Below are 14,063 nucleotides of genomic sequence, written 5' to 3'. Positions count from 1 at the left end.
TTGAACCAAATCAGTACAAAATTTTTACATTCTTTATTTTACACGATTTAATTTTATTTTATTTCATTTGAAAAAAAGCAAAAACAATTGAGTTGTAACGATATTCGGCTCAAGTAAATGCAACCCTGTCATTTTTTGTTTTACTTTACTGACATCAAACACTTTTCCTCAATATGGCAACTTTTGCTGGAAAACAAACAAACAATTTGGTTTTCTTTTCTTTATTATTTTTTACATACCTACATACCTACTCTACTCAACTCAACTCAACTACTCAACTCAACTAATTCTCAACCCAAAAAATCTACTCTACTTCACTTCAATGACGCCCGCTAATTTTATGTTGAACTGCTTTATATATGCCAACAACATCAAACTACAATTAAAATGTCAACAAAACAAAAACAACAACAATATATATGGTATATACCACATCCAATGGTATATAAATAATACACACAAAAATACAACAACTTTGCATAATTTCACTACACAAAATGACTGACTGATGTGAACGCACAACAACAAACAACGTACAAATTACCACATCACACAACCGTTACTTGGCAATATGTTAAACTTATTTGCAATTTTTTCTCAAAATAAATTATTTGTTTTTTAACGCAAATTATACGAAATCAACACCAACAATTACAACAACAAAAACACCATATTCCAACAAAATTACAAACAAACAAACAATAATCAACTCGAAATGATCCCTCATTGATCATTTTGCATTCTTGCATGCGCATGCGGATTAAATCAACACACAATAACAACAATGAAAACAACAAAACTTAAAAAATTGTAATTCAAAATTGAAAAAATACAAAAACCAAACAACTTAAATATACTACCACCAACACACAACCGCTCTCAAATGCACACGCGGCTTCATGAACATACCGTAAATCGCAATCCAAATTTGAAAACGCAACAACTACAAAACCAACCAAACAATCGCTCACACCATCAAAAGTTTGCCACGCAATTGGCGCACCTTGTACGGCGCCGATCAAATTCCTGGCGGTGTCCCCACCACCACGCTTGCCGGTCACCACGCACACGCTCGGGGCCCCGGCTTCTTTGAACGCTATCGCGCCAATACGATCGAGGTCGATGATTGTGATTTTTTACAAACCAGTTTAACAGGCGCATCACTGTACGGTATGGGACAGTCGCCGCCACACCTCAACACAGCGTCACAGCAGATGTTGCTGCTGGAACAGTTAGAGCAGCTGCAACAGCTTGCCGAAATGGCGGCTGCCGATTCACCGCCGAACACAGCAAATTTAGTGGCTGCATCTAATCCACAAAATATACTAAATGCAAATGCGCCATCACATCACCTGTTACCACCACACCGACAATTGCAAACACAGCAACAACTACATGAACCAATACAACTGCCAAGCCAACTCGTCATGACCGACAATAGCGGTAATTTAATAGTGGATCCGTATATGCTTGACGGGAGCAACGAAACGGGTCTACTGTTAATGGAGCCGGCGGGCGTAACGGTTATACCGCCAACACCGCCATCCACAATACCGCCGCCGCTGCCGCCGCCAGCGCACACTGTCAGCACACAATTGCATCAACAGCAACAACAACCATCATCACACCCACATCCCCATATATTTCATCCACATCAATACTTACCGCACATACCGGATCCCATACATTTCCCCGAGTTTCTAACTCATGCTGCCGATTTCAGTCCCTTCGCCGACAAGATTTTTCCACGTGATAGCTCCCTAGGGTCCAGTAGCCAATATCCATTTTACGAACATCTGCAACGTATCACCACGCCCGTAGTGAATCTATTTCGTCATAGTCCAAGCTCCACAAGTACACCAACGGCTGCTGCAGTCAATTCGCCGCATCAGCACGCCCATTCGGTCTCATCATCGCCTTCATCTTACATTGCCTATGTGCGCGATCATTATGACAATACATGTAGCCACTGCCAAAATGGCAGCCAACCGGTCGTACTTTCGACAAATGCTGCACTTACCACACCCGGCATTGCAATAGGTGCTTGCGAAAATCCATTTTGCATTGCTGAATCCCATCCTCATCCACAGCATCATCCGGTCGCCTATCCTTACACAGCCGAGCAACTACTGCGTAGACCATCATTGTCCATGTATCAGCCATCGTCAGAGCCTTCACTGCCAACTATGGATCCGGCAATATGCGGCGAATGTGTGGATCAGCATTTCGTGAGCGGTCTCACCGCACCACAAATTGACTTGGGCGCTGTGCCCACCTATCATGTACACACACCAACACCAACGGCACACAAAAAGGCCAAGTCCACATTGGCACCGCCACCTCAACTGCCCACACAATCGATATTGCGTCTATCGCGACAATTAAGTGAAGACGCACTTGTAACGGCTGTACCAATTGCCGAATCGAAAGCGCAACCTCCTTCTATATTGAAAAAACCGAAAGTGGGCGTACCAACGGGCACTTTAGATCGACGAAAAATGTTTCATGAGGGTCAGTCGCGTTCACTAGATTACGATGATTTACATGCGAAAAGTTGGGGCCGTCGTCGCATAAGATACGAAGACGAGATATATAATCCGCCGCTGGAGGAGCTATCTCGTCGTTATGGTTCCGAAACAAATATACGACAATCTTATATGGGTGCCAATGTTGACGCAGTCAATCCGCTTAGTCACTCACACTTTCTTGTAACTGACGATAAGATCGTTACTATTACCTACGACTCGGACGTGGGTTGGACGCGCCGCGGTGTTGCACCATCTGTATTTCACGATCCACGACGTCGCTTCGATGGCCGCGAGCGTAATCATATGTCTCTGAATTTACAACGCACCAATCAGGAAAAGCTCTACGGAGCTGCACTGCCATACCAAAAGCGACGTCGCAATCTGCCACATCCACCAAGCGCACAAAATGCTCACAATTTCTCACCAGTTGAAGGTTACGACGACGATCCCATGTTAATGGATCCCACCACACATTCGTCTGCTACGCTGCCACCGCATAGTGGCGAACCAATATCCATGAATGGTACAGGCTCCACCGATCGACCGGGACCAATTGGCGAACATCGCGATCAACGTGATCCTCGTGATCCACGCGATGTACGTGATCCGCGCGATCTCAGTCGCTCGGTGGGGCCAGGCTCATCACCTAGTCAACAACGACATCATTCATCGATTGTCTCGAAACGCAGTAAATCATCGATGGCCGCCGTTGGTGGTCATCGTACACGTGTAGAACAGTTACAGCATGAATCGGGCAGTGATCGCAGTAATCTCGTTAGTATCAATGACCAACCCGAATATTTCGAATACGATGATTACGGTGATCAATATACAGACTCGCACACTAATCGTAATTATACAACAACAACAAATGCAAGTAGTAATAGTTTTGTTAGTAGTAGTGGTAGTGGTAGTGTTAGGCAAAAAGGGAAAGAAGTTTCATACGGCGCGGAACAACAGACGAAATCTAGTAGTGGGAGTGGTAGTGGTGGTGGTGCTTCTTCTACTGCTGCTGCTGGTAATATCGTCGTCGGTGGTAATATTTCTAATAATGCTTCTTCTTCCTCTTTTGCAAATTCCCATCATGGTGTCGCTAACTCCACATCACCTAAACGTGCCTCATTGAAACATACAAATACAACTAACGACGCTAACCAAAACGTAAACGTTGACGGAACAACAACTACAACTCCCATACAAACAACAACTACATCCACAAACATCACAACCACATCATCGTCGAATACAACAACAACCGCTCTGGCAACAACAACTTCAACCTTAACAACCTCAACAACAAATACTGCTGCCACAACAACAACAACGAATACTGGTGATACAACAATATCCGGTGGCGATGCCGCTGCCACGGATGATGCCGACGCGCCACTCGACGTCATCGATTGGGATGCCATCGACGCTATGCTGGATGATGATTTCAGTGAATATGACAAAGACAAAAACGGTGGTGGTGAGGAGAAGAAGGACGATGCGAACTTTAGTCAGAGTGTTGATGAGAAAGTTGGTAAGCAAATATGTATGTAGATGTGTATGTACTTTCATGAATGTCGTGTAGCTGTAAACATATATATGTGTGTGCGTATTGAGAACTTAGTATGTGTTTTCATTTACAATTACTCGTAAATTGAAAAATGTATAAAAATTATAAAAATCTTCATAAGAAAGAAGTTGCAAATATTCTTCTTCTTGACTGCCGGGTCATTGTCATATCAATACAGTGGCAAATAAGCTTTTCACTTTGGTGTCATATTTAAGCTACCTTTTTCTCTGCTGTCGGCAGTTAGTTCAATCTCCCTGCAGTCGAGTTTACGTAACTGAAGCCGGATTTCATCCTTGAACTTTGTAGTCTTTATAAATTTAAAATAACTTCTAAATCTCATATAGAATGTTTAAGTCAAAGACCACCGAATCCGAAATTCTATTCTTCTCAATTCTTGAAATCAGAATTTTCAAATCAAAAAATTCAATCTAATACAGATCGAAAATATGAGATCCAATGTTATTGAACTCCTAAATTGAAATGTATATATGTAGTCTAATTATGTTTTATATCGTAGTTTTCTTCTCAGTGTATTTTTATGTATTTTACATGTAACTAATCACACGATTATTCCATCAGATGGCAGCTTATCTGATACTGCAACAGATCGCAAAAAGGGTGGCGTAGAGCAAGAGCGTTCCCCCAAAGGCGGCAGCGGTATGGGTAAAAAATCCAACTCCACCTCCCAATTATCGGCTACAGGTAAGAGCACGCCTTGTTTAACTACTGTTATCCGCTTATTCATAATTCAAAAGTTGTATCCTGCAAATTAGTTACAAATCATGCAACATGCATACTAACCATTTTAAAAAGTTAAAGAATGATATTCATTCAAGTTAATTTTTGGTGCGATATTTTCAATACGAAAATGGAGCAAGTAGATTAAAAATCATATGAAAAAAATAAACGATTTTTTATTGAACACGGTGCCCTTAGTTAGTATTTTTCATTTGACATTTTCATTTATTATTTTCATAATAATGTATTCGAATTCAGTTTTGGTATCATTTGTCAACACTGTTCATCTTTTGTTTTTACTAAATATTTCATTATATACACGTCAGTACATGCCAAAGTGTAAATACTACGTAATTTAGAGTCATACTTAAAAGACAAAAATATAAAATACAACAATATTTCCATAAAAGCTAGTCAACTTTTTGGAGAAATTAATATCATTCAGCACTTTTAGAATCGAATATTAAAAATTAATTAAAGCGAAAAATAGTGAAACCATCAATTATCAATGTACATACATGCTATATATAAAGGTCGTAAAAGACGTATGGGCTTTGGAAAGAAGGGTAAGAACTCATTTACGGTACACCGAAGCGAAGAAGTTCTGCCAGGTGAGATACGTGGGGCGCTGTCGCGCGGTTCGTCATCTGAAGCCGATGGCGGTGAGGCATTAGCTGATGTCGGAGCCGGCACTGGTGGGGACAGGTTCGCAAATTCTATTGCTATTTTCGTTCTTATATCTCTCTCTCACACTTTGATTATCTGTTTATTTTTTTTCTTTCTATTGCGTTATATACAAGTTCTATAATTTGTTACCAGTTTTATTTTAAATTTAATTTTCATTTTTTTATGCATTATTTTATTAATAAAATATATACTTGAAGGTAAATGCGAAAGTGCTCACGAAAAGATGATAAACATTAATAAATTATTGAAAAAGTCATTAGGACATATTATATATAATACACAAAGTGGACTTACAAGGTGTTGTTGTGTCTTTTGGTTAACTCAAAATAGTACACTAACTAAAGAAACGAAAAAGCTGCGCAAATAAAATTTAAAAACTGTTTTTTACTCTTTTATTTAAGCATTTTTAGTTCGTCAAAGGAATACCATGTACCGCAACTCGCTCAAATTTTTCTTGCTTTCTATTCGCAAATCGATTTTAACACACCTTGTGAGTCCGCAATTATCAATCAAGCTTTATCCTCTCTTAGTTTTATATACAATATGAGCTAAGCTTTAACCCCCAAAAGCTTGATTTTTTCGAAAAGTTTTGGTAACTTAAAAGGGTCTCATAAAACCACACTTCCACTGTAAATAAAAAACAATATATGTATTTATTTCTATATGTATACAAAAGCTTATCAACTCCCTCAGAAGCTTGGCATGGCGGTTTACCGCGGTTAAAAATCAGCTATGATCGCCCCAACGCAACACATGCTAATGAAAGCTCTATACATATACAAAAATGAAAGCTCTACGGAAAACGAGCATCCTTACCCAAATCTTGAAATTTGAATCAATAACTTGACTTCAATGTCATTTAACGTCCAAAGTCGATACGTATTTTTAGGCTCTTACTGTCATTCAAACAAATGGCAAAGAAATATCATATGCAATTTAAAACGAAAGCTTTTCAAATATTTACTCTGCAAAACAAAATGTTTTTGAAAAGCTTTCGAATTTGAATCGCAGCTTTTACAATAACTTATGCTTCATTCTATTAATTAAGCTCTCACACAATGATTAAGCTCTGCATTAAGCTGCATTCGATGTGTTCATATTCAATACATTCGAAGACTATTAACGGTTTAATAGTACTCTAAAAACCATTTTTTTCATTTCATTAGTAAAATGCTGTAGTTAGTAGATTGAATTCATAGTTACTTGGTGAAGTGTGCCATTACGCCATTGCAATTTCACACATATTTATTTCTAGAACGGCCTTGCTTTTTGCAACAAATTACAGGAGTTAATGATATTTTCCTCATTCATCAATAATACTTAATAATAAATATACAACCAACAATACAACCGCAATACATTAGTTAAACACTTTGCATGCTTTTAAACGCTTTACAACAACACCTTACCTTAAAAAGCAAATAGAAGAAATTTTTCAGCCTATTAAATCAAAGGATTTAGGTGATTTAAGGAGTATACGGTAAGATCGCTATTTATTTAGCTTAAAGCGTTAGCCTTCAACTTACAACGGATTCTGAATTAAGCAAAAGGAAAGGAATTTTCCGATTTACTGTTAAATTGGAAAGTATTTCGAATTGATCTACAAAGTGTTCTGCGTTTCTTTTTTCCTTCTCATATGTACTTTAGTTTTAAGAAATGTTTGAAAAATATTCAGTAATATAATAGAATAAATGTTTATACATATGGTATACAATCCAGCGAAGTTTTCTGTTCAAAAAATATTTGACCATAAGTATATAAGTGTTTATATTAAGTAAATGTTGCAAGCCCTCCCATCCCCCCATCTATCATGTGTTCTATCCTAATCTCAATCAAAGAAAATATTGTTTGTTTTAGCATCTTAAGATAATAGAAATAATGAGAAACCAGAACAGAAACTTTATAAATAAATAATTCTCGAATTTAATAAAAAATTCTTGGAAATTGGAAAATTCTTAATTCCCAATCTCAAAATTTTTAAAGCCAAACAACTGTTAGCCGATTAGAAAATAATGTGCCAGAGAAATATTTTAATGTTTATTTAGAAATGTAATATTTTTATGTTTTCGAATGACATGATTTCTTCAGTACAACGTTAACTTCGAAAAATTTCGTACTGCGTTGATGTCTTTCACTTATGAAAGCTCCGGAATTTGAGCTTTTCTCTCTAATGCGAGTATTCACCATTCCGTTATCTAAGAGAATACTTAAAAATACTTTGGAAAGAGACAAATACATCTGCATGTGTTATATGTTCGAATGTAAATCGATGAATCGTTTTACGGTATGACGATTCCTCATTCCCTGTCGGAAGTGTTCATAACGGATACTTCATTTGTTTAGTTTGTTAGTCTCTTATACCGGATGTTAGATAATGATACTAAAGTTGAACTCTTTTTCAAAATCATTACTTCGCTGGATTGTTGCTACGTTAAATATTTCTATTGTATATGCTTGATTACGTTTACTTGGGAACAATGCTTATCAAACACTATAATAATTCCTTTTTTGCATGCTTTAATGAATTATTGAGAACTCTAATGTTTATCATCTACAACTATCGCAAATTAATTATATTTTCTTTTTGTTACGACCAAGTATACTTAACAATATTACGCAACCACAGTTTACTGTAGTATAATATATACAACCATACTTATATGCAGGGAGACATAGAAGGGCGCTCATCTCGTACTACTCGCTCACAAACCACTTCACTCACTCGTACACAACCAACACGAACATGCATATGTGCGTATGTGTGTAGGTGTGACCTTAGAAGCTAAATTTTTTTGTGAGAAATTGGAGAGCAATACACACGATTGGTCGACAAAAGTAGTTCCGATGAAATTATGTAATGGAATTGGAGAGATTAGCAATTGAAATGTATTGGCTTGAATACGCTAAGGTTACGCCGACTAAAAGGCATTACAATATATATATACATATTTTAGTTGCAGGTTGCTTTTTAATTAATATAAAATATTTATAACTATTTCAAAATGTTTACTCTGCGATTTTATATTCAATATACTAATCATTCAAATGTTTTCAAATATTTACTGAAAAATATTCAAAATATTTTTCAACATTTATTCTTCATAAACCTTATGTATAACAAATATTTTGTTAGACTGCAAGTATACAACTTTTTTATTATTATTATTTTTTTCAACCGCTTTTCATGCTATACTTTGCGCTATTATCTGTCCTACTAGTTTTATTCAATTTACGTTTAAAGTACTCAAATGTTTGTACTTTTTTTGTTTCTGTATTTTTTACAAATATTTTTAATCATTCTTATTTGTTTGTATTTTTGTAAAATTTGTTGGTTTCCTCTTCTGTCGAGTACATGTACGAAATAGCAGTGTGTGTACAAAGATATAAATTCGCTCGAGCCTAAGTGTATGCATATGTATTTACATGTGTGATCGAAGTGATCTTGCACAGGGGCTTGCTTGTGTATTTTGGAAGCCCATTTACATTACAGCTGTATTGTGCCTGCGATTATTGTATATACGTACGTATTTACTAACAATATAAATTCAAACATACGTACGCAATGTTATCCATTTATTCTAAATGTGTAGTAAAAAAAAGAAGTAGAAATAAAACAAATGCAGTACGCACCAGTACAAGAGGAATGATTTGAGGCAGTTTAGCATAATTAACGGCATTTACCATCATTTTGCATTATTGAGTACATCATACATGTGTAATCAGTGTTAATCATTCAATGTCTTCCTACCACTCCCGTTAATGCAGACCAATATAATGCAGCTGCCGCTTCCAATGCATCTCATCATCATCATCATCTTCGTCAGTCACGCGGCTCTGCCGGCAGCATACAACGTTCTGTGGAGGTGCCGCCCACAGCATCGAGCACACAATATCGTACCGGAAGTATACATTCCATATCCAGCTCTGAGGGCTCATCGTAAGTGCATCATCTACTGCGTGATGCGCACGCAAACGATTTTCGTACTCAAAACAAAACTAAAAAACAAAAATAGAATAATAATAATAACAACCATATCGACAGTTTATTAGTAAAATTTGTTCGTGTAGTTGCATCTCGCTGTATATACATTTAACGGTTAACCGCATGAGCGCACTCAACTCTTTTTGTGAACGTTTTAATCATATTTACAACCATGCATCAAATAGATAGTTATTTATCGACCGATCAACATTATATTAATACCGAAACCGCAAATTATAATATAATATTTGCAAAGCAAATGAAGTGTTTTAACAGTCACCAGACGTCCAAATGGTTACAAAAATTTTAACTTTTAATACATATACAATTTTGGAAATAAGCGTAGTATGCTTTTTGGCAAATACTTTAAACATTTTTAACAACAACAAAATACGGAATATAAAACTAACTTCAGAAACATTAAATTTTGGAATAATTTGAAGACGCAAAAAGTTACATCAAGACTGGGAATATTACAAAAAAAAATTTTAACTTTGACAATTTATTAAAAAAAGAGTTGAGTGCGTTTTAAAAAATCAATAACGATAAAATCATGCCATATACATAAGAAAATAAGTGAAAGTGAGCCTTGACGTTGCTGCTGCCTGACTGTGAACCACTACATGATTTCTCTCTGTCTTTCTCTCTACTCTTGTTAATGTAAAAATATGTTTCTTATTTTCTTTTATTCTAAATCTTTCGCCAACGTCTATCTATCGCCATTTACTGCCTCAACTGTGTCGCATTGACCCCTTTCACACGGGCAATTTTTGTCGAGGCAATTCTTAGTTTTATAGGAGTATTGAGTATTGAGTATTTCATTTTAGAATAACAATAAAAATTAGTTAATGAAATATATTTTTTTGCTTGGAAACGATGCGTACAAGAAGTTGAGAAAATTATATGAAAGAAAATGACAGAAAAATACGAACAGAGTTGTCGAACAAGAATTGCTCGTGTGAACGCAAGGGGCGACAGCAAAAGAGAATCGCCCGAGAATTAGCAACAGAAGTTGCCTGTGTGAAAGTGGACATTTGTGTTGAACTGTTCAGTTAAATTTCTTTTACTTTTCGCTTCATCTGTGCTCCTTTCTTCGTGGTCGCATCGCGCAGCGGCAATCAGCACGAAATTTGATATTCTCTATTCGTTGTGATTCAGATATTTCGCTCAACTCTTTCTGTGCTTATGTGCAATTTGAAGTGACATTTGTTTTCTCTGTTCGCTGTAAATCTATATTATTTTATTTTTCATTATGCAATCTATAAGTATTGTGCGTATATATTTGTATGAGTAAATATATTATTTTTTGTTTTTTTGTTTTTTTGTTTTTTTTTTTATTTAAAACTGATTTTTTTGCTAAAACCAATTTTAAAAATAAAAATATTAACAATTGCTTACGTATTTATGTATATATGTATGCACCTTCAGCTTTTTCGAAATATTTATGCTTAAGAATTTTTTATTTATTTAGCATGTACACTAAAACTTTTTCTACATATGCTTCTACAGATAACATATTTTCCATTATTAAAGACATAATTAATAAGCTATAAGCTAAATGAATACATATTTTTAAAAATATTTATATATCATTTCATTTATTTCATTTTTCTTTCTTGATATACGATTTTTTCCTACCGTGATTAAACATTATTCATGAGACAACATATTACTATAAATAAATATATATAAAATATGAAGAATATGTACAGATTAATTATTATTTTTTCACAATACCAATAAAAATACATAACGCATGTCACTAGAGGATAGGCAAACGAAAAAATAAATAAACATGGTGATCTAACTACTCATTTTATACTCTCAATTTTCACTAAAATTTTGTAAGGTCACTAGCGGGGGTTTAGGGTCCGCTGGGGAACGGTCTACCCAAATATACATTATGCATGTCTACTGAAAAGTGATAACAGACAACTAATCTACTATCTACTCGCAATTTCTTTGTTTATTCATCATTTTTTTAGTATACATAAATGTCAAAATTAGCCGACTGCTCAGAACCAGTTGTATACATTATCATTTATAGTTTGAACATATTAAACACAGTACATACAGTAGAAAACCTTATTCGTGGGGAATTCTCGGTAGTAAGATAGCCGCCATCTTGGAAAACACAGAGCTGCATATATTGAGTATTTCATTTTAGTAAAACTTTAGTTATAAAATAGCAAATTTTATATACATATATTGCTGTCTTATATAAAATTATTTATTTATGCTATATTTCACTTATAGAAGATTTTAACATCAATGTGTGTCATATTATATGCAAAAAATTGATTTACTGTAAATTAGATATTTTATAAGTGGTGAGAATAAAATACAGCTCTCATACAAGCACTTCTCTGTGGTAAGTTATTTTTGGCCACATTTATTTAAACTTCACTGACACAAAATTAAAAATAAAATCCATTTTTGCTATTTTTTACTTAGATTATTTACAAATATTTATATTTAAAAAGCTTTGAATGACAAAGCTTTGAAGTATACAAAAGTTTTATGAGCTTGAAATGATACGAGGTCGCCTCCTTATTAAAAATTTTTAAAACAAAATACATCATGATCCTATTGAATAGGTATTTCAAACCATCGGGTCCAAAGTAACAAGAATCAAAATAGTCATTTAATACTAGTACAAGTTTTTTTATGAAATTTATAAAAGCTCAAGAGCTTTTACTAAGTTTGACGAATCCTACATTTTTTATTTTGTAAAAGTATAGGCGTCTACCCTTTCTCGAAAAGTGTTAAAGACAGCAAACAATTGTGCATTTTAAAATATTCATTATTATACATATAACCATATAAATATGAAAATGAATTTCTCTGAAGGAAATTGTTTTCAATTATGTCAATTTACATACAATGTCTAATAGATTGCTTACTATCTATGGAAGACATTGCCAAACTTGAAAAGTTTGCCAAGAACTATATTGAACCAGACATACATACTCTTTCAAGGTTATTTAGTGAAACTTATTCAAATTGTTTCATAGTAATATTAAATCTTTTAAAATTTGAAAGCGCAAAATTCAGTGTCACTAACCCAGGGATGTTTTTATTTTAATGCAAGATTTAAAAATTTGTTGAATCGCGTTATACACTTGTATCTAAAATATAACTAACTTATCAATAAATAACATTTAATACCACCATAAAATTTAATAGATATGCGAAATAATTTAAAATAATTCCAATAATAATGAAAAAAATTATTTTATTTAATAATTATTTAAGTACTGTTCATCGGACTTTAAAATTTTTGTGAAGATTAAATGCTGGCACAACACCCGAATTACTACAATTGTAGCAAACAAAGCGTAGCACACAACCCAAGTACGCCTCGGTGGTGTGTTAAAAGATGAAAATTAATGTAAACAAACCAGAGGTTTTCTACTGTATATACTGAGATATTAAATATCTTTAAAGAAACTATATATATATTTCACGAACGTTTCAAATTAACCATTTTTTTAAATAAATTCACCACAAAATACGTTATACATATGTTAAACACTATTAATCGAATTGCTGCATACATTTGAGCTATGCAGCTAAATGCTTTAAACAGTGCTTCTCAAAAATGTAGACGCATTTCTCTTATTTAGATATACAGATCATAGAAATTAATATGTCGTAAACTTTCTATAGCTTCTTAGAAAAAAGATACAATTTTTACTGAAATATGTAACAAAATCGAAGAATCCTTAGATATTCTGCTCAAAAACACATCCCAATTCTTGTTGCCACAACATGAAACCTCAAACAAAGTAATTCAAATGACTCCAGTAATTTGACTCCATTCTCTCAGAAAATGAAGCATTAGCTGGTGACGCTCTTTAACTATAATGTTAATTTTAATTTTATGTCATCCTTTGCATATCTTACTGCACTTAGTTGCTTAGTATTGACCTGGGTAATCAAGAGATAGTGAATCTGTTGTCTGTATGGGCTTCAGCTTCAGTGTTAAGGGGTCATATGGTGTAAAAAAGGCCCATTTTCAATATTTTTTTTTCTATGTAAAGAATTATTTATTTAATTCAAACTTTTTTCTGAAATTTAAAAAAAAAAAGAATTAAAACTCCTCCAATGTGACGTCATTTCAGGTGACCTATTGGTGCGTCCATGGTGACAGGATCATCTAAAATTAAAAAATCAAAAATTAGTGTTCTAGTTAAGATCACAAACTCGTGCTTGAACGAAGGAAAGACCAAAAAATTACAATTTGCAATTTTGGCAGATATTAAAAAAAAAAATGTCAGTCAAATTTGCTTGACATTTTGTTTTTTTTTTAATAGTTGTAATTGAAAAAAATCCTTCGTCCAAACCCGAGTAAATTGTATCTCTAACACCTGTGCAATATTTCATCAAAATCGGTTGAGAAGTTTTCGAGAACAGAAGACAACCGACTTTGAAAACATGATTCCGAGAAAAACGCTTTTAAAGTTTTGAGTAACAATAATAACTGACTTGGAGCGCACACCTTCCTGTATCTCCGAAACTATTATTCGGATCGTGTTGAAAATTTATGATAATAATCTTGAGATGT

At 34.4% G+C, this 14,063-nt stretch overlaps 1 protein-coding gene across 5 annotated transcripts in view; it reads left to right on the top strand.

Annotated features, from left to right (window-relative positions):
- Nucleotides 1–14,063, top strand: part of LOC105212329 (uncharacterized) — a 96,531-nt gene that overhangs the window by 66,812 nt on the left and 15,656 nt on the right. For 3 of the 5 annotated variants that reach the window (XR_008470972.1, XR_008470969.1, XM_011184229.3), the window contains 3 exons: nucleotides 983–4,053; nucleotides 4,669–4,791; nucleotides 5,361–5,532. Coding sequence is in view for 3 of the 5 variants with exons in the window: in XM_011184229.3 (XP_011182531.3) it covers nucleotides 983–4,053; nucleotides 4,669–4,791; nucleotides 5,361–5,532 (3,366 nt within the window). In the remaining 2 variants the exon portion in view is untranslated. Of the gene's footprint in view, nucleotides 1–982; nucleotides 4,054–4,668; nucleotides 4,792–5,360; nucleotides 5,533–9,279; nucleotides 9,452–14,063 lie in introns of all 5 variants that reach the window. The other 2 variants (XM_054229416.1, XM_054229425.1) reach the window with 2 other exon arrangements.

This window comes from Zeugodacus cucurbitae, chromosome 2, assembly GCF_028554725.1.
Source record: "Zeugodacus cucurbitae isolate PBARC_wt_2022May chromosome 2, idZeuCucr1.2, whole genome shotgun sequence".
Lineage (NCBI taxonomy): Eukaryota > Metazoa > Arthropoda > Insecta > Diptera > Tephritidae > Zeugodacus > Zeugodacus cucurbitae.
This window is presented reverse-complemented; position numbering and strand designations above follow the sequence as displayed.